Source organism: Echinops telfairi, unplaced genomic scaffold, assembly GCF_000313985.2.
Source record: "Echinops telfairi isolate 266 unplaced genomic scaffold, ASM31398v2 ScPeMD7_7400;HRSCAF=8409, whole genome shotgun sequence".
Classification (NCBI taxonomy): Eukaryota; Metazoa; Chordata; class Mammalia; order Afrosoricida; family Tenrecidae; genus Echinops; species Echinops telfairi.
The window spans coordinates 48896761-48917810 of NW_022111300.1; the positions used below are offsets into that span (position 1 = coordinate 48896761).

At 50.7% G+C, this 21050-nt stretch overlaps 1 protein-coding gene across 1 annotated transcript in view; it reads right to left on the reverse strand.

Moving 5' to 3' along the window:
• BCL2 (BCL2 apoptosis regulator) overlaps positions 1-21030 on the reverse strand; it is a 203221-nt gene extending 182191 nt beyond the window's left edge. The window contains exon 1 of the mRNA XM_004703025.2: positions 19812-21030. Coding sequence (XP_004703082.1) covers positions 19812-20366 — 555 coding nt within the window. The 5' untranslated portion in view covers positions 20367-21030. The remainder of the gene's footprint in view (positions 1-19811) is intronic.
• Positions 21031-21050: the final 20 nt, after the last annotated feature.

Sequence of the window (21050 nt, forward strand, 5' to 3'; positions counted from 1 at the left end):
TGGTGGGCTTCCCTTCTCTGGCTATGTACTGGAAGGAGCCACTGCAAGTACGCTGAGTTTTTCAGATGACTGAAGCCTAAATTTTTCTTTAAAAAAATTAACCATTTGGTATGGGGATGCTTCTGCAATAGATTAATCACTTCTCCTGAACTCTTCACGGAAACGGCCCAATCTCGATGACTCGGCAGAGTAGTAGCCACTGAGGCCGCCCAGTGTTACAGGCCGCTGAGATCCTGTTACTGCCGGCCCAAGCTCAGGGCCTCACCCCAAGCAGTGTTCTGGTCCCCAAGCTGGCTTGTAGGGCACGCTGGTCTGCTACTTGCAAACGGCTTGTAACATCATGTTTATACAAATTCACAGGATGAACCCTGGTGGTGTAGTGGGTTGTGTGTAGGGCTGCTTACTGCAAGGTCAATAGGTCGAATGGACCAGCTACTCCATGAGAGAAAAAGTGAGCCTTTCTGTTCCCACAGAGAGTTACAGTCTCAGAAACCCACAGGGGCCATTCCACTCTGCCCTAGAAGGTTGCTAAGAGTCTGAATCAAGAAAGACGAGGCTTTCTACTGCCGTAAGAGTTACAGTCTCGGAAACCCACTGGGGGCAGTTCTACCCTGTCCCATAAGGTCGCTTTGAGTTTGAAGCCACTCGACGGCAGTGATTTCAGAGTTTGAAGAATTCATAGGGCTCCAATCTCCCCGCTGCCAAATGGGGTCTTCATGTCATGCACTGCTACCCCCACAATCAGGGGAGGAGGTGGGGGTAAGGAGTGCTGATGGCCCACTGTGACACAAGAGTTGGACTGCTAGCCATGCCGTCAAGCAGTTTGAATCCACCAGCTGCTCCATGGGAGAAAGATGAGGCTTTCTACTCTCACAAAGATTTATAACAGTCTCAGAAACCCACAGGGGCGGTTCTACCCTATCAGGAGTAGTTGGAATTAACGAGATCGCAGTGAGCTTTTGGGGGTGGGGTGGGGGGAAGATAAGCAATCTTTTGAGAAAATGTATCTTTCAAAAGGAACTAATCCTTATAGTTAGAATGCTGGCCGGTGGCATCCTTCTGCAGGAAAGAGATCTCAATGCCGCCCCGTTTCTCAAAATGCTTAGCATCTGCCTCGCTGCTGAGCAGCAATCTCTAAAATGTTTGTGTCCTATGGGGGCCGCACAGTAAGGGTCTTTAGCTCCCAAGTCAGTGTTAGTCGCTGCTATGAGGTCAATAAAGCAGTGCCGGTGGTGCCGCGCTGACGCACTTGGCTGCTCACTAGAAGGCTGAGGTTTACAACCCAGCCCAGGGTCCACAGGAGAGGGGCGTGGGGATTTGCTCCCACCAAGTTATCCCCTGGAAAACCCAGTGGGCAGGCCACCGTGAGTCGGAAAATCAGCTTGAAAAAAGCCCCCAGCGACGACCGGTAGGTAAGGGGCCACGCTTTATTTCCAGGTCGGCTTTGTGAGTCACAGCAAGGGGAGCTGAAGGCAAGGAAGGACAGGGCTTTCTCCTCTTCACGCTGGACACTGACGAGCCCCTGCTGGGCACAGGGCCGACTCCACACTCTCCCAGTCCTGGGCCTCCCTCCTGCAACAAAGATGGCCCGGAGACCTCTGGGAAAAGAACCAGGCTGTTCGGAGTCCACGATGACCTTCAGACCAGTCCAAGGTGACCCTCAGGCTTCGGTCTTTCCTTGAGGTTCTTTTCTTCCTGTTGCAATTTCCCACCAGACCTGCAGCGGTCAGGTTGATTGCAACGCATAACGACCCGCCAGGACCCAGAACAACTGCCCCAGAGGGTCCCCAAGGCTGTCCATCTTGACTGAATCGGACTGCCACGTCTTTCTCCCTCCCTCTGGATGGCTGGTGGGTTTGAACTGCCGGACCTTGCAATTAGTAGCCAAGGTCTTAACTAATCTGCCACCAGGGCTCTCTTTAGCGACACTCATTAGGAGTTTCAGAATGCATTCAAAATACAGAAAACACCACCACACCATGGGCTTCTAACTTAAAAATCAGACGTTTTTGCTTATATTGGACCAACATTAAAGTAATCTGGTCTATAAAACTTCCCAGAGGAGAGAGAAGAAATATTCGTGGGAGGCTTGATTCAACTAGCCCACCACGCAGGGTGTGGGGAGCCTAACGTGAACTCTGTCTCACTTAATGAAAGGTCACAATAGTCCCTCTGCCCGATTAAGAATTTCTCTTCCTTTTCTGCTTCCTCGTGAAGCACCATGAACTTCTACTCTAAAAAGGCCTTGCATATTGTGCCCGGGAGGCCTGCTGAATGTCACTTCTTTACTTAGGGGTGCTTGATGAAAGACACCCCCTCACACTATTCTGTTTTTCTTTCTTCTTCTGGACTCCAGTTACTCATTCGGCACAGGAGCTTGAAAGAGTCCCTCCTGACGCAGAGAGGAATACAACGGAATCAGAAAGCAGGGGGAGCGAGACCGGCTTCAGGACGAAGCCAGTAAGAGTTTCCAATCCGGTCAGAACGGAATGTTGCAAGTGTCTTTTCAGCGCAGAGTTTCCTGGCCCGGCTGAAACTCCCTCAGACCTGCGCCTCCACCACGCAGCAGCACCCTGTTCACATGGTATTGTGGAAACACTGTGCTGGTCTAAGCCAAATGTACCCAAACCAAGCAGGGCCAAGGGCGGGGGCGGGGGGCGTGGCGGCACAGGGACCGCTCTCTCTGAATGCCTGTGCTGAAGGGGGGGTCTGTTTATGAAGAGTGTAAAAGTCACAACTAAAGTCCTGCTAGACCAGAGCACATTCATTGGTACAGATAATAGCTCTGGACACACGGAATCCAGGACAGATAATCCCCTCAGGAACCGTAATGGGAATAGTGATACCCGGAGAGTAGGGAGAAGGGGGAGAGAGGAGGAACTGATTGCAATGAACAATGGATTACCCCCCTTGTCCCCAAGGGGAATGAACAACAGCAACGTGGGTGAGGGGAGACAGTGACAGTGTAAGATGTGAAGATAATAATAATTTATCATTTATCAAGGGTTCATGAGGGTGGAAGGGTGGGAAAAAGAGGAGCTGATACCCAGGGCTCAAGCAGAAAGAAAATACTTTGAAAATGATGATGGCAACATCTGCACAAGTGTGAGTGATATAATTGATGAATGTGTTGTTCTAAGAGATGTAAGAGCTCCCAATAAAATGATTTTTTTTTTAAGTTACAGCTAAATATACATGCAGCTTCATCGTCATCTTTTACAAGCTTGAGTAATGTGTCATTTCACCTCAGGACCTGTGGGGACACACACTCAATGTGCAGGCTTAAAATAAGCACCACGCACACTCTGATCACCACCAAAGCCCTCCCCACCTCTTTCCGGAGGCAGTAGGCAGGTTATAATTGGACAGTGAGATCACTAGAGAGCACGGTGGGTCTGTTATTCCAACATCCTCTGACCCCGGAGCCAGGCCTGGCCGTGGGGTGGGGGTTAGGGTCTAATCAGTTGTATGGTTTTGGTACGAAGCAGTGATCATGTTGAACGACGTTGAGTTAATCTAAGAGTGGAAGAATTCAACTCAGTGACACCTAACAGCAACTGGCTTCCTAAGGAAATCCAACAGCCCATGTTCTGAGAACGATATTACTTACTGCCATCGCTACTGTTAGGGGCTGTCGGGGCCGGTCCATCTCAAAGCGACCCCGTGTGCCACAGAAGGAAACCCTCTCCCCCCATCCTGCTCCATCCTCAAAATTCTTGTCACATTGGCGCCCGTTGTGGCTACTGTCCATCCATCTCGGCAAGAGTCTTCCTCTTTTGTACTGACTACTTACCTAACCGAGCACCATTCTACTAAAATAAAATCCACGGACGGGCAACAGGTACACACTCGGCTGCTAACGGAGAGGTTGGTGGCTAGACCCGCCTGGCAGCTGCGCAGGAGAAGCAACCTGGTGATGGGCCCTAGGGAAGCATTCAGTCTCAGACACTCGGACACCATGGGGCAGTTCTCCTCAGAAACGGGACACCATGCCCCAATTCAATGCCTGTGCCTAACCACTCTGTTCCTCAAGAAACAACACGGGGCATCAAGTCCTCATTCATTTTACTTCTAAACGCATTGTGTGTTTGTTTTTAAACCTTGCTGGGGACATCCATTATCTGTAGGATTGCCTAAGAAAGGGTCCTGGGCTGGCGTCTGAATAGGCACAGTAACTTGACCTTCGTGAACCTCTGCTTCCTGCCTGTAGTTCTGCTTCCCACCCGCATAGGGAGACTCGGGAGGGGTTATAGAATCTCCTGTGTGCAGAACCGTTCAACTCGGGTTCTGCTGGCACATAGTCCACACACACAGAACCTCACAACCATCAACTCAACTCTGACAGGGGCATCAGACATTAGGCTCCTCTCTACGATCGACATGAAAAAAACGTCAGAGGTTGAACCAAAGGAGGCAGGGAACCCCAGACTGAAGATTGCACCTTCGTCTTCCAGGGGGCTTTTGAAGCAGAAAACCGTAGAGATAGCATCTTCCAAGACTGACCATACCCAAGGACGTTTCTATTGAAGAATCTAGAGCCATTAGGAAAGGAACCGCCACTCAGATTCCCAAACTGGGGGTGATTATCAGCGTCCCTGTACTTCCTAGCTCCACCCCAGCCTCTCTAAGCCAACGGTTCTCAGGCCTCCACATGGAGAAACTCACAGCAGAAAGCCTGTGGAGAGAAGAAGGCAGAGAGGAATGGGACTGAGCCCTCCGTGTGTGGGGCTGCTGTGACCATCAAGGAGCAAAAGATGGGATCCTCAGCAAAGCAACATAAAGACAGGATTCCCGGCCACTGGCAGTTGCCCATCTGAAAGAAAAGACTAAGACAATGGCCTACCACAGATGACTTTGTTCCGCCTGCACTTTTATTAACAAAAGGTTCATCACCGTGTGAATTCTAACAAAATAACGTCTGGACCAGGTCATGTTCATTTAAGAGAACGAGGAAAGAAAGAAGGGAGACTTGCACGTAATCAGAATATGAGCACATTCTTTACAAAACGATTACAGGGTGCACAACCCCGGTGGAAAGCGATATGCACGACCTCAAACAAGCAGGGATAGAAATTCCTTCCCATCCAGCAATCCCGCTGCTGAGGAGCGATCCTAAAGAGGCAAGAACTGGAGCACGAACAGACGGGCACACCCATGTGTAGGGCAGCGCTTTTCACAGTAGCCAGACGCTGGACCCTGCCCACATGCCCATCAACAGGAGAATGGATCAAGAAACGCTGGTACACCCACGCAATGGAATACTACGCATCACTGAAAATCAACGACAAAACCACAACACACCTCATCACAGGTGTGGACCTGGAGAACATTGTGCTGAGTGAAGGGCAAATATTGTCTGAGGCCACTGTGAGGCGGATAAACTCCCAAACAGGGACTTGCACACCAGAGGGAACAGACTTGCGAGGTCGCCCAGGGAGGGAGGGCAAGGGTAAGAGGATAAAGCAACAGACTAGAAGGTGGACAGGTATTGACTTGGCTGAAGTTGGAAGGGGGAGAGAAATCAGGGGAGGGGGTGGTTGACCCGGGGGTTGAACTGTTGAATGCAGACTGGATGGTCTGAAATGTAAAGCCCTCTGACCTAATTCAAAAATTTTTTAAAATGGTTACAAAATAGAGGATTATAAGGGAAGAGTTAAGTATAGAAAAACAGTTGTTGAAGAAGAGATGAGCAGTGTTCCAAAGCCCTTAACCAATCACTGCATCTTCCGAAGTCTCCCGCCACCCCACTGTCCATCCACCGTCAGTGCTTACATCCATCGCCACCTCGTCAGGGGCACCCTAGGAGGCAGAACAGAACTGCCTACAGCGTTGCCAGGGCTGTAAATCGTTATGGAAACAGACTGCCACATCTGGAGCGGCTGGTGGATTCAAACCACCAACCTTTCTGGTCAACAACTAAGTGTTCAGCCACGGCACCATCAGGGCTCCCTTGTCAAGACCCAGTGTTGTCCATTTCTGCCATCCAGCTACTTCCGCCAGGCCAGGCCTCGCTCAGGAGGGAAATGGCTCCTGTCTACTTGCCACTTGCTCCCCACACAAACTGCAGGAGAAAGTGAAGGCTTTCTGCTCCCACAAAGCTTTACAACCTTGAAAATAATGAAATCACACATCAGAGGAGGGACAGGTATTAGAGCTTAAATTCTGAGCACCCGGTTTGCAGAAGGGTATGAAAGGCAGTGGAGGCCCCAAATCCATTTGCAGAGCATCCTCATGGGGTATAAGCCTCCACTGGACTCGAGGGAGGTGGACAGCCCTGCCTCAGGCAGAGTGCTTCGGAAGGGGAATTAAAGCAGCTATCATTAGGTGAACAGTTAACATCTTATCATTTGTTTTCCCTGTGAGCCCAGTCTTATGTTCTATTACTTTCTGCTTTCTCTTACATTGAAACAAACAGGTGACCAATGTCACTGAACAAGCTGTACAGAAATTTTCAGAGGAGAACCTAAATCTGCCATGTAAACTCTCACTGAAATCACAGGAACATTTTATGGGTGTAGGATTTTGCAACCTTGGAAATCCAAAGGCTCTGTCTAAGAGGGTGGCTATGAGTTGATTCTGACTCAATGGCAGTGAGGCTTTGGGGGGCCTGGTTTTCAAGAGTATAAATCTGTATGGAGGCAGATGACCACATCTTTCTCCAGAAGACAACTGGGGGTTCCAACCACTGACCTTTCAGTTAGCAGCTGACCCGGGGCTCAAATTCATCTTCCCAAAACCAAGCCCACAGCCATCGGCTCCATTCCGACTCATTTTGACCCTATATTGGTTTTACCGAGGCTATAAATCTTTATGGGAGCAGACAGCCTCATCGTCCCTCAGAGCAGCTGGTGGGTTTGAACCACCAACCTTGCCGTGGGTTGAACCATCAATGCCTCATCCACATTGCCAGCAAGACTCCTTACATCAGATGCCCCCCAAGTCTCCACATTCTAAAAGCACAAATTTAAAACCACCCTTTAAATAAGCCCTTGGGAAAAGTACCTTCAAATTCCACTTGACACATACACGCATCAGTTAATTTTTAATTGAGTCAAATATGAAATGCTTTCAGTCTCCGATACAAAGCTTCATGCAGGGCCACTGATGTGCAGTGACAGCTTGTGTTATTCTCATGCACAGGCCAAGCATGAAACAGAAAACTAACAAGACCTTCACTGAATTCTCCAAGTATCACTTATGGGAAAGAAAACTGCCGTCAAAGAAAACTTGTGCCATGCCTGTATTTTTTTTTCTTCTTCCTTTTTGTCCCTCCCCGAGCGGCAAGCTGTTACAAAGCAGGGAGGCTCATTTCTCACGGGCTCAGGACAAGCCCAAGAACCCCACTGTCACTGGATGTATTCATTAAGAACGAATCTGGCAGCAACACAGGAGGCAGATACTTTGGAGAACAGGCCAATTATCCGGGTGTCCTTTTTAATTTGTAGTTTCAGAATCCACTCAAAGATAAGGGGTTTAAGGGGGGCTGGCCATGGGAACACGAGGCACAGATGGAAACGCGAGGGGCAAGAGCGGCGGCTTTTGCTTGCGGTCTCATAGTCTGGGACAAATCTGTAAGCTGACGCGTCCCTCTCTTTAAAAAGCCCTTGGAGGCACATCGTCCAGCTTCATGGGAAGTAAATAAATCATACCACCGCTCTTAAGCAGATGACCAAGATGAACCACAAGACGTGGGCTTGCTTCCTGCCAAGGGGTGAACGACCTCCAGACACAGATCACAGAGGTTCTGAAAGCCAGAGCAGAGCCCTCGGCTAGTGCTACCAGGCCAATGGTTTTCCCCGAGGCCTCCCGTCGGGCAGCTCCTTGTCGGTCAGCAAGACCTCACAGGCTCTCACCGCCGAAACCCTGGGCTCCATGGACGTGTACCTTCAATTGGCTGCCTGTACTAAGGAAGAATGACCGAGGGGTCATTCTTTCTTGTGCTATGGATATTGTCCTTTTATGCTTGAGCTTCCCCATTCGTCAGAGGAACCTCCACCTGTCCCTCCCCCAAGAGAGCCGTGGGCCAGCCAGGCACCCAGCATGATCGGGGGTGCTGTGTAATCTCAGGCTGGAACCCCCACCCTTTGGATTAGATTTGAGAAAGGACAATGCCCCAAATGGAGACCATGCGTACACGTCCTTTGTACGCTGTGGCAGCATCTAGCATTAGCATCAAGGATGAATCGGTGAAGTTTTCCTTCCAGGAAGGACTAACACACTTGGTCAGTCCAGTGATAAAGGCTGGCATCAAACTCTTCCAAGTATTTTCTTTTTCCTTTCATCCCGATGAACTATGTATGAGCTGGTGGGACCTTTGAGGCACAAACACCAAACCCTACACGAAACCACTGCCATCCAGGTGATTCTAGAACTCAGGACAAGCCAGCATCGGCTCTGAGGGAACAGCCAGCCTCAGCTTTCTGCTGTGGAGCTCCAGGGTGGGGCTGGGGGCTGGGGGTGGGGGAGCTTCAAGCACTGAGCCTTGACATCCAAAAATAAATAAACAAGTAAAAGAAGGTCAAGGTATTTTGGGACCAGATAGGAAAGAAGAGAAAACGGAAATCCACATGGTTTAGGGGAAAGGCATATTGTATTATAGACTTCGCATGGACATCTCCAACTGCCTAGTGGACACTTCAGTTGGCTATCCCACCCGCAACTCAACACCAACATGTCCAAAGTTAAGCCTATCATGTCTACGCCCAAAATGCGCACTTGTAATCTTTTACTCTTCTCATCATGTACTGGGGTGGCGGGGGTCACTCCTGAAATCTCTGGACTCTCCAATTTCTTCATCCCTCACAGCCTACCTGTTGTCAGTCCCTGGGTGCTGCTTCTGCAGATGTGGTCCCCTACCATGTGGTTCCATGTGCTTCCACCTCCCACCAGTCTCCATTAGCCAGCCTCAATCAGCCAACTTCCTGCGGTCTGCACGTCCCGCCTGGCCTTCAAACTCGTTCTGCCTCGTTGGAGCTCTTCCACATTGCACCCAAACCTCTCCACTGAGGACCCAGGATCAGTTCGCAGAGCAGAGGCTTATTATCCCAGGGGAGCGAGTATGGAGTCTTCCCAGGCACCCCAGCACGAGCACACCTCAGGCACTGCAGCCTGCGGGAGCCCTCCCGAAAACCCCTCTCCCAGAGAAGTCATCTTCTCTCCCAGGTCCCCATCTGGCTCAATCTGACCTCTGTTCACTGAGGGTTATCAAGGTGTACAGCTATTTATAGACTTAAACCAAACCAAAACACAGACAACAGCCATCGAGTCGATTCCAACTGACAGTGACCGTAGAGAGCAGAATGGAACTGCCCCTGCAGGTTTCCGAGGCTGTACACCTTCCCGGGAGCAGAAAGCTCACCTTTTTCCTTCAGAGTGGCTTCTGGGTTTGAACCAACACTTGCCTTTTCCCTACTTAAAAGCAAAGCAAAAGAACTCACCGCCACCGAGTCAACGCCGACTCATAGCGCCCCTGTAACTAGTCAACTCCCCGACATGCAGCCGATTCAGACTCACAGCCACCCTATTGGCGGAGTGAACCATCCCATAAGGGTTCTAAGGCTAAATCTTTATTGGGGTCGGGGAGAGTCACTCACTGCTCTGGGAGTATGATTCTCACCTAGCGTGTGAGAAGACCCAAGTCCAACTCCCGGCCACCCCTTGTCTTTTCCTTTGAAAAGCCCTGATGGAGCAGTGGAGAAAGTGCTCAACTGCTACCTGGCAGCTCTGGGGTTCAGGGCCACTAGCCACTCTGTAGGAGAAAGCCGTGGCCGTCTACCTCTGTGGATGTTTGAGTTTGTCACGGAGGCACCCTGGTGGCTCAGTGGAGTCAGCACAATGCCGCTAACCAAAAGGTGCACGGTTTAAGACGGCCAGCTGCCCCATGGGAGAAAGAGGAAACATGGGACTCCGCTACAGATTGACAAGCTCAAAACCCAGTGGGGCAGTTCCGCCCTGTCCTAGGGGGTCACTGTGAGTCGGAAGTGATCAGATGGCAGCGAGTGAGGACAAGGTCACTCAAAGGCAGCACACGTGGTTTAGAATCCTTATGGAAGCTGACCCCCCCACCTTTCTCCTACCGAGAAGTTGGGTGGGCTAGAACCATGGGCCTTTTCATTCCTGGTGGGAAGCTTTACCTGATGCACCATCCAAAAAGCAGATCAGACGAACTGTGCTTTCAAGGACGTGACCTGTGACCCAAAGGAGCCCAGGTGGAGCAGTGGGTTGTTATAAACCAACGCTTTCCAACATCTTCGGGATTTGGCTGTTCCTGCTTGCAGGAAAGCTGCAGGACTCCTTGCAGGAAGTGGGGGAGGTGCTTCAGAGAAACTAAACCTGGGGGGTGGGGGGTGGGGCTGGCACGAGCATCCTGGATGCCTCGTATCTATCCTGTATATATCTATACTGTAATTCCCAGCGAGACCTACAATATCAGCATCTAGACATGACATAATCTGTCATTTATTTGACTCCGCTCCTAATTGTAAGAAGGCTACACAGGCCAAACAGGCACGGAACGTAATGATCTCCTATCCTCTTGGACATGTTTCGAGCAGCAGAGTGGAATATGTGCCACCAATTCCACTTCACATTCGATGCACGGGTCGGACATACCCAGATATGACACGTCTCACACCGCAAGGCCAAAGACATCTTACACACCTGCTGAGATCAAATGGGAGTAACCTGCAAGACGTGGGTGCTCCACGCACTAGAACCCATCAACCCCCAGACTCCTTTGCCGTTTGAGAAAAGCCCGTTTGAAACACTCAAAGAGAGAGAGAGAGAAATATAGTCATTGGGGTTGTCACAAGAGAAGATGTATTGGTCTCAATGGAAAAATCCCTGGAAAAATTAAAGCTTCTCTTGACACTCTGGGTTCTCGTCTTGTTTTCAGGAGACAAAATAAAGGGCCGAGTGGAGCCAGGCATCCGATTCTGACTCACCGCGTCGGAGGCCCAGAGAGCTGGCGAGCTGAATATTAACTAAAAAGGGAATGTGGTTCTAGCCCTAAAATTCTGAAGGCAAAATAAGCAGTGGGAGGAGGAAGGCACGGCTGCCCAGCGGAGCCTCCCCCTGTAGGCAAGAAGAGGTAGCCTCAGGTCCGGTGAGGGCCTTCTGTGCCCAAGAAATACCCACCCAGTCGGCCACGCCAGCAGGGCAGGGACATTCCCTTTCGAACATGGTGAAGATGGCATTTAGGGAAGTAGTCTTTACTACAAGCTATTTTAGTATAGTTCAGTTAGTCAAATTTTAGCAAAAGCTCGAGTGTTAGCCCCACGCTAATCTCTCACCTTGCCCTCCGCTGTGTGAGTCCTGGCCCAGATACTCAGGGGTGGCTTGTGTGCTCGACGGCGGACAGGACACTGTCTGTTGGCAGAGTTGCACTTGCCCTGCTACCTGGAACAAGACTGATGGTGGGAGAACTGCCCACAGGGTTTCCTCGGCTGTCATCCTTCCGGAAGCCCCAGTGGTGCTATGAGTGAGGCGCTGGGCTGCTAACTGCAAGATCAAGGTTCAAGCCCACCAGCCGCTCTGCAGCAGAAAGAGGAGGCTGTCCCATCTCAGCCACTCTACAAGCACTTCCCCGGGCGTTGGAGTCGACGCAATGGCAGTGGGCTTGGGTTTAACTTTATGGAAGTAAAGTGGGCGACTGGGTGGGCTTAAACTGGGAGCAGCGCTGGACCACTGTGTCACCAGGACTCCTTATGCCTGTGGAGTTACAGACTAGCTTGGGTCAGAACCCATTTCAGATTCTCTGAGTTTGGTGACTCCCTGCGATTAACCCAACCCTTCCTGGGCTGGAGGGTCTCACAGAGTTACAGCTCCCAGCCTTCCCTTTGGTGGGCAGAAATAATCACCCAATAGTCATTCTCCCTGAAGAAGCGGGGATGGGGAGGGGGAGGCCCTTGTTTTGACCCCCGAGAAGCAGCACAATCTTTCTGAGTGAGACGTCAGAACAAGAGCGACATATTTAGACGGGAAAACAGCTCTGCCTTAGTTTTTAAAGTTTGGTCACTTCCATGTAAAACAAGGGAGCCACCAATTCCAAGAAGTTAGAAGCTCTTTATCGTTAGGAAAAGGACTGTGAGGGAGAGGAAGTGCGTGTCCGCAGTTATTTTTAAAGAGAAGCACCGTGGGGGCTGTCCCCGCAAATTAAAAGGCCCCCTCCCAAAGAAAGAGCCCGTCTGGCTCAGAACCTATAGGTATTTTTCTGCATACAGGAGGGTTTTGCTTTTTAAAAAGATTACACACACACACACACACACACACACACACACACAACCTGACAGCAGCCAATTCCAATTCCCAATCTCAATAGGGCTTCAAGGCTGTCAATCTTTACAGGAGCAGTCGGCCTTGGCCTCCTCAGCCACGTCATCTCCCGAGGAGCGCCTGGTGGGTTTGAACCACTGACCCTCCCCAAGGGCACCACCGTTTCATCAAAGGTAATCTGGTCTAGTCATCCTCACTGAGGAGCCTGACTCTCTCTCACTTAAACATCACTGACGACATGCTTTTAGAACCACAGATGCCCACTCACGAAGTCCTCTGAACTCCGCATAGGGTGCTGAAGCCCAACACTGGGAGCTGATTCCGACCGGAGGGGCCCTGTACAGTGACCAGAACTGTAGCCTCTATGGAAGCTGACGGCCTCGTCCTTCTTCCCAGGAGTAGCTGCTGGGTTGGCAGCACAAGCTTAACCACGGAGCCACACATACGACTTCTTACTGAGCTGAGTCAGGTCCTGTGGGGAACGCTACTGTCACCTAATGCAATTTGCCTTCACTTACGATTTTACATGCACATAGATAAATAACTGTGCTTCCTGTTGATATTGACTAAAACGAGCTAAAATCCAAGTATTGCAGCCTGCTGTGCTCCGTCCAGTGGGTCTCTAGGACAGTGGGGACCGTCCCATCCAGTTCCCAAGGTTGTCATCTGCATGAGAGCAGAAAGCTGCACCCTTGGAGTGGTGGGGTGGGTTCCAACCGCCTACTCTTCTGGGTTTGCCTATTAGCATTTAAGTGACGGGACACCAGACATCCTCTGAAGGGTGTGTCGGAAACAAGCCGATCACTGCCGCCAAGAGCAGTCTGACTCGCAGCACCCTACAGGGCCCAGTAGAACTGCCCTGTGGGTTTCCAAGACTGCAACTCTTCATGGAGCAGAAAGCCTCATCTTTCTCCCTGGGAGAGGCTGGTGGTCTCACGCGGCTACCTTGCAGCTCGCAGCCCAATGCGCAATGCGCTGCACTACCAGAACTCTGAAAGGTGCGTCTCACTCGCTGCCATCACGTCAATGCCAACTCACAGCGACCCTGTGAGGCAGGGTAGAAATGCCCCTGTGAGTTTCTGAGACTGTCACTCTTTCCGGGAGTAGAAAGCCTCATCTCTCTCCAGCAGAACAGCTGGTGATTTTGAACATGGGACTTTGGGGTTTGCAGCCCAGTGAGTAACTACCAGGGGCTGGCCCCAAAGGGTGCGGCGTAGTGGGTACATATTTAACCAAGGGAACTCCCCCCCTCTCGGTTCTCCTCAGAGCATGCCCAGTTACTCTGTATTATGAACGCCATCTCCATTTCTCCCCCAGGTTAAATCAGGCTTTAATGCACACATGAACAGCCATATGGTTCGAAATAACTTCTTTTTTAGGCAAAGGCTGAGGTGTATGCAAAATAACACATTCTGAGATGATTATTTTCCCTCTCGGCCTGAGAGCCTGGCCAGGCTTTTTATGTGTGGTGACCGAGTTTACGAAATAAAGGCCCTAGGGCTCTGGCCTCTGCGTTCACCCAAGACAGGCAGAGACTCGCTTTCCTTCCTGTGACCCCGCCGAGCCCAGGGCCCGACCCCAAGAAAGCTGCACTCGAGAGTCTGTGGAACTCGCATCTCCATCGTGGGGGGATTTTCATCACGAGTCCCGGGTGGACATCGGATCTGGATTCTGTCTGAACCAAACTCAAAGGAAAACTTCCTTGAGAAGGGAATCCAGTGAGTGGTCCTCCACACGGGGCTGGGGGAGAGGCTGACCGTGCTGACCGGCTACTGCTATACCTGGATCAGGTGGCATTAGATTACCTTAAAAAGGGTTGGCGGGACCTTTGAACCTCAAATACAATACATCTCTGGGGGAACAGCAACAACAAAAGACTTCTCTACTCGTGCACTACAAAGACCTTGTTGTGTGTGCGCCCAAGTGCACTTCTGCTGCGTAGTCAGACTGGGCTGCTGTGACAGGACTGGGGACCTTGGAGCAGTGGCGGCAGAGGCATGGTGAAGGGTTGAGATCACTGATACCCAACACACCACATCCACACACCGACTTTCTGAGGAACTCTGCCAGCCCTTCTGGATGCTAAAGAGGACACAGGTAAGAAAACTCAAACAACTCAACCTCATTACCATCAAGCGGATCTTGACTCAAAGCTACCCCATTGGACAGGGCAGAACTGCCCCCTTTGGGTTTCCGAGGCCATAAATCTCTAAGGGAATAGACGGTTTCAAACCTCGGACCTTGTGATCTTCAGCTCAGCGTATCCGAACTCGGCGTGTTGCTGCAGTCATTAATCTGGGGCTTTCTGTGAGGTGGTGGTGCCTCATGCCTAACGCCAGTGAAGCAATCTGCAACGTCACCAAAGGAACCCTTTGTGGTGTCATGAATGCGCCGCTACGCCTACGCCTTGGGCCTGCTAACTGCAAGGTCAGCAGTTCAAAACCACCGGCAGCTCCCTGGGAGAAAGATGAGGCTTTCTACTCCCGTGAAGACTGAGAGCCTAAGAACCCCACAGAGGCAGTTCCACTCTGCCCACTGCCCAACAGGGTTGCTATGAGTCGGAAATGACGTGATAACAGGAAGAGCAGAGTACCATTTGGGTCTACAATTTGCTTAAAAAATGAACCATCGGTTCTCCCTGGAAAGCACACCTCACGGGCACAGGCTCTCGGGAGAAACCCTGTGTGCCCCACTCAGCAAGCAGCAACCAAGCCCTGAAACAGGAAAGCGAACGGGGAGAACTACGAAATGTTCAGTAGGGCTAGAAATATCATCACTCAGCAGCACATGACTGGAAGCTCTCGGAGCAATGATTTTTTTTTCTTTCCTCCTACAAAATAAATTATTGAAAGGGGTCATGTGATGCTTAACAGGCAGAAAGATACACTTTCCCAAGGAAAATTCATCATTAAATATATTATTTAAGACTGGACCGTCTTCAGGCTATTTTTGCTCCTAGCCTTTTGCTGCCAACATGGGCCATCAGCAGCTGATTCTCAGCCTCGATAAAAATGATGTTCTTTCACGTAATTGGGACGCTGGCACGAGAAGGTTATTGCTTTTGCTGGGTGTGGACTGCATTCAGAGAAGAGAAGCTGGGTAGAGGGCGCAAAAGCAGCCCAGGGATATCTTTCTAAACGACCAAGGCCAAAAGATCAGTTAAAAATAAAAAATTAAAGTTGGGGCCATCACTTCATCAACAGAATGAAGCCTAACCATTTTCTGGTTGAACCAGATCATTCTTTTCAAAACCAAACAAAGCTCGCTGGCATCAGGTCAATTCTGACTCGCGGTGACTCCATAGGGCGGAGCAGAATTCTCTCCTGTGGATTTCCGAGGCTGCGGATCTTTACTGGGGCAGGCAGCCTCATCTTTCTCCCACAGAGCAGCTGATGGCCTCAAACCAACAACCTTGTCGTTAGCAACCCAATGCCTAACCCAACACGCCACCAGAGCTCACTTCTTTGGTAGCCCGTCTATGACTGCCTTCTAACACATACAGATGATGTTGCCCCATTGCCCACTTGAGAGGACGCGGCAACAATTTTCACCCCCACCATCACCGTGGCACCATCTCAACCCTTTGCTTGAAAAGAGCCTCTTTGTTCCAAGAAGTTTCAAGCATACTAATGAAACTCATTTGCAGAATTAAACCGTGTTATAAGGGGATAACATTAAAACTACTAAAAGAGCTAAAGCTTTGGTCTTTCAACAGAGTAGAAAAGCTAGCTTTCTTTAATGGGGTCAGTGATGCCGATACACGTTGTAACAGCAGAAGGGGGAAGGGGCCCTCTTGTGCCATCAAATCAATTCCGATTCCTATCAACCCTATAGGAGCCCTGGTGGCAGAGCGGTTAGTTACAAGTTTCGATCAGCAAGGTCAGCAGTTCAAAACCACCAGCAGCTCCTTCCAGAAGCCAGATAAGGCTTTCTACTCCTATAAAGAGCTACTATCTAGGAAGGCCACAGGGCCAGTTCTACCCTCTCCTATAGGCTCTCCATGAGTCAGAACTGATTTGATGGCAGTGAGTTTGGTTGTGGAGTATCAACCCGATATGACAGAGAAGACCGCCACTAGGGATCCCTAGGCTGACATCTTTCAAGCCTAGACTGCTGATTTTTCTTCTGTGGAGCAGTGTGCTGGGTTTGAACCACTCACCTTTCAGTGAGCAGACAAACATCCAACTGCTGAGCCCGAGGGCTCCTATAAATTGTCTTGCTACCTTGAAAAGCACTCTGAGAAGAAAGGGCACCTAGTACCCTATCTCCCATTTCACTTTCATCTCCACCTGGGCCTTCCTGATGTCAGCGCCCTTTGCGGCACACCTGGGAACTCTTCAGGGTGCCAGGTAAAACTATGGGCCTTTGAAGCTTTGGGAATGGAGCGCTGATGGGTCATTCTGCCAAAAGGGTGCCCCCCCAGGGATCAAGTTCTTAGGCAGCACCCACGAATCATCTGGGGTCTTGTTAACCACAGAGTTTGACTCAGGTAGTCCAGGGTAGGCTCTGAGCTAATTCTACATTTCAAGCAAGCTCCCAGGGGAAGCTCATGGACCACACTGAGTCGACAAGCCTAGGACACGGCTGCTGTCTCTCTGCTCCCCGTCTCCTGCCTTTCTGCGGGTGTCACACAATACCTACTGCAGACTAGGGATGAAAGCACATGCAGCATCCACCCTCTTCTTCCATCTTTATTTCATCTGCCGACTGCAGGGACCTCTCCGCCGTGGTCTCACCCCCAGGCTTGGGATGTGGGATGCAGGCTGCTTGCCTTGGCCTCTGGAGAGGTCCTGACGTTGCAGCAGCAGCAGCAGCAGCCAAGGAAAGAGGTGCTTCCAGGTTGAAAGCCTCCACTGGTTCACGATCCAGTCAATGCACCGAGTCACCCACTGTGTCGATAGCCCCGCCTGGATCAGTCACACATTGGGAACCGTGTAAGCGCTCTGCTGAAACGTTACCATAGCCAAGACCATGCCCACACTGCCTATTACTAGAGGTGCAGCCCCGACTAGTGAAAATGTGGAGGAAAGCCTGTCCCTATGCCCAATCCCTACACTAAACGAAGAAGAACAGACATCTGACATCACAGGCAAACCCCTAGCAACGCTCAAATGCCACCTCTTTCATTCCCGAGTGTCTGTAGCCGATTGTATTTCCTGATCGGTGCCTTTCGTCCTTGCCAAATTCCTTCGTGTTTCCCTGCTGCCAGCAATCTGTGTGTTGTTCTGGAAACGGCTGCACATTTCAACACTGGCCAATCGTGCGCCTCCATGATTTTTACTTTTAGGGGTTTCATCAAGAAGGACTTTTTTCCTAACATGTTCTACAGTGTGTCACTGTGGTTTGGCACCATAAGATGTAGCTCCACAGTCACCAACCTCAGATACCTATGGACCACAGGGATAGGTTCTCCTCCAGCAACTCTTATGTGAGGAGGAGGGGAAAATGAACTGTCACTTAAGAAGAAGCCACAGCTGTAGAGGGGGGTAAATAGACTACAATCGAACGGCAAAGATCAGAGTCTGTCTTCACTTCTAACATGAACATATGCCTCTGTTTCCCTTTCATTGAGCTACTAGATCAATAGGGTCGTTACCACTTTAACTTTCTTCCAACTGGAAAAACAACTTTAAAATATCTCTAACTGTGAAGCTAAGTTTTACTTTGACTTAAACATGCTCTTTGGGGAATCTGAAAGCCCCTATCTCTTTGGTGTTCATGCTTAAAGAGAAATAAAAAAAATAATCCACTGACTTAACCAAACATTTAACATAAATATTCCTCCCATCCTTGGGTGAATTCCTCCTAAAGGGCAAAACAGCGGACCACAAGGGCTCTCAATTGAGAAACCAGCAAATCACTGGCAAAGCATATTTCAATTTCAGAGACGCACAATGTTAAACATCGGCATTTCCAACATCTTTGGCCAAACAGGCTCAAATGTTTAAGTCAGGAATCTACTATTCTCCATTGTTTCTCTTCTGGGCCCCTTGACATTAGCACGCTTTATAGACTGTGATGAAACACGCAATGAGTTCTAAGCTACTTGTAGTCATTTCCAGACTGTTTTGTTCCTGTTAAGTCCTATACAATAAGCCCAATAGTAATTCTCCCAGAGGACTACAAGAGGAAGCAATGAATTGCATCCTTTGCCAAAGATAAGCCTTCGGATGAAAACAAAAGTCTTAAAATAACCTCAGGCAAGAATTGTTCTTTTTACTTTTTCATAATTTAGATATGAGACGTAGCTGTTAACAACAAACCTTGAGTCATAGCATCTACACACCCCCTTTCCCCCTCCAAAGAGATAAGAACAGTGGCATGGCCAAATGACTAAAGTTCTACCTAGCACCATCCAAAACCCAAACCCTCTACTGCCGGGGCGATACCTACTCCCAGTGACCGACTGCCAGTGACCCTGCAGGACAAAGTAGACCTGCTCCTTAAAGGTTCCACGGCTGTCAATCTCGACGGATGCAGATTGCCCATCTTTCCCCCAGGGAGCAGCTGGTGGGCTTGAACTACTCACTGACCTTTCAGCTAGTCACCTATCGGTTTAACCACCGGGCTCCCTCGAGCTGATCCAGTACCAGAACAGAGCACCTCACAGGTGTCCTTCAAACGTGCAGCCATCAATCACTTTGACTCACAGCAAGGCACGAGACAATTCACAGCCAGGAATCCATTCTTCTGCACTTTGCAGACACACCCTAGAAGCCCTTTGGGTTAGGTTTGTCTTTTCGCAGCGGAGACAACATGATTCGGATTTGGGGGAGGGGGTGGAAAGTAAAAGATACCACAATTCTCAGAGACCCTGACCTGCTACTCGTGTTACAGACTCAGCCCATAAGGCACACGATGCTAATTCTATCTCTGATGAGTAACACTTCTCTGTCTAATACTCTTCTCCAGGCAGGATCACGTCCACTGGGAAAGCGATACGCACGCATTGTGGGTTGGAGTCCAAGGACCCCTGCAACGTTATCTCATTTCTTTACAAACCCATGGCGCTGAGAGAAGGCAGCATATTGATTTTCCCCTTTGGGTCAGTTTTACCAAGTGAGTCTCAGAAAACATGCCCTTGGTCCTCTGGTGGAATCTGTTCTTCTGTGTGGTTCCCAAAGTTTGGCACACAGAAGGATCCCACCGGGAGAGCTGGTTTAAAGGCAGATTGCCCGGGCCCAAGCCTGCCGTCTGGGGCAGTGGGTATGAGTGGGCCCTGAAATCTCTAACACTCACAAGCTCCCTGAGCCACATGAACTTCCGAGGACCACAGCTTAAGCAACACGCAAGAGATGCCATTTACCACCAGCTCCTACTGGACGGCCAAGGCCGAGTCACCGATGGTCAACGACATGCAAGCAAGTTTTCCTCTTGGCGGGAAACAACAGGGAAGGGCAGGGGAGAGAGGGAAGCAGGGGAGAAAGTGACCTGGTTTGATTTCAGTGGCCCAACAGCCCACCCACTCGTGTTCAACCAAGGAGTCTTCAACCTGTGACCTCAAGCAACGGTACCCACTCCCCAATACATGCACCTACCCAGCCTCCGTTATCCTGGATCCAAGTGTGCAGGTGCCGGTTCAGGTACTCGGTCATCCAGACGGCGATGCTGTCCACCAGGGGCGACATCTCCCGGTTGACGCTCTCCACACACATGACCCCACCGAACTCAAAGAAGGCCACAATCCGCCCCCAGTTCACCCCATCCCTGAAGAGCTCCTCCACCACCGTGGCGAAGCGTCCCCTCGCGGTGAAGGGGGTCAGGTGCAGCTGGCTGGACATCTCGGCGAAGTCGCGGCGGTAGCGCCTAGAGAAGTCGTCGCCCGCCTGGCGCAGGGTCAGGTGGACCACCGGGGGCACCGGGCTGAGCGCTGGCTGCGCGGCGGGGGCAGCCTGGGGCGGTGAGGTCCTGGCGGCCGGGCCCTGGGGCGCCGCGGGCGGGGAGGAGAGGACGCTCGGCGCGGAGGTGGCCCCCGGGGGCGCGGCGCTCGCGTCGCCAGCCTCCCACTCGTAGCCCCGCTGCGACAGCTTATAGTGGATGTACTTCATCACTATCTCCCGGTTGTCATACCCGGTTCTCCCCGCGTGCGCCATCCTGCCCGCGCGGCCCGCTCCCACCCTGCGCCCCCGACGCCGGGAGCAGAGTTATAATGCAGCGATTTTATTGGATGTGCTTCGCATTCTTGGAAGGGGGGGGTGTCTTCAGTCACGCGGAACTCTTGACTCTGGGGTTTCCCCCTTGGCATGAGCTGCAGGAAATTTTTATTAAAATTCCTTTTGGGTCTTTATGGCAAGAGGCACAATATTATTATCAATTATTCTTGACTCTCCGTCTCCTCCCTCCGCGATACAGAAAGGTGGGGAGGGAAATACAGTCTACTCAGTCAAAATCAGGTGCAATTCTCCAGTACACACGGGGTGCAGGCAGACAGAATCGCCAACAAGTTACCCAGCTCCGAAGAATGGATGCCAACTGCCCGGAGAGCCGCCTCACTCGGATGCACTGTTCAAGTTAAAATCGCCAATGTTTCCATCCAAAGTTACATGAAGCCCATTTCCTGTGCAACGAACTTACTTGTATTTTTTTAGGGGCAGCGTAATCCTCTGTCAAGCTTCCTTCTCCGTGCAAACAAACGCATAAGGCAGCGATCCCATCAATCTTCCCAGCTCGCCGCTTGGAGCCGCCGCGAAACTTCCAAAGGAATCGAAGAGTGGAGCGGTGGCGGTGGGTGGAAAAAAAATCAGGAGGGTTTGCGGAAGGATCCCCAGGCTTGTGCT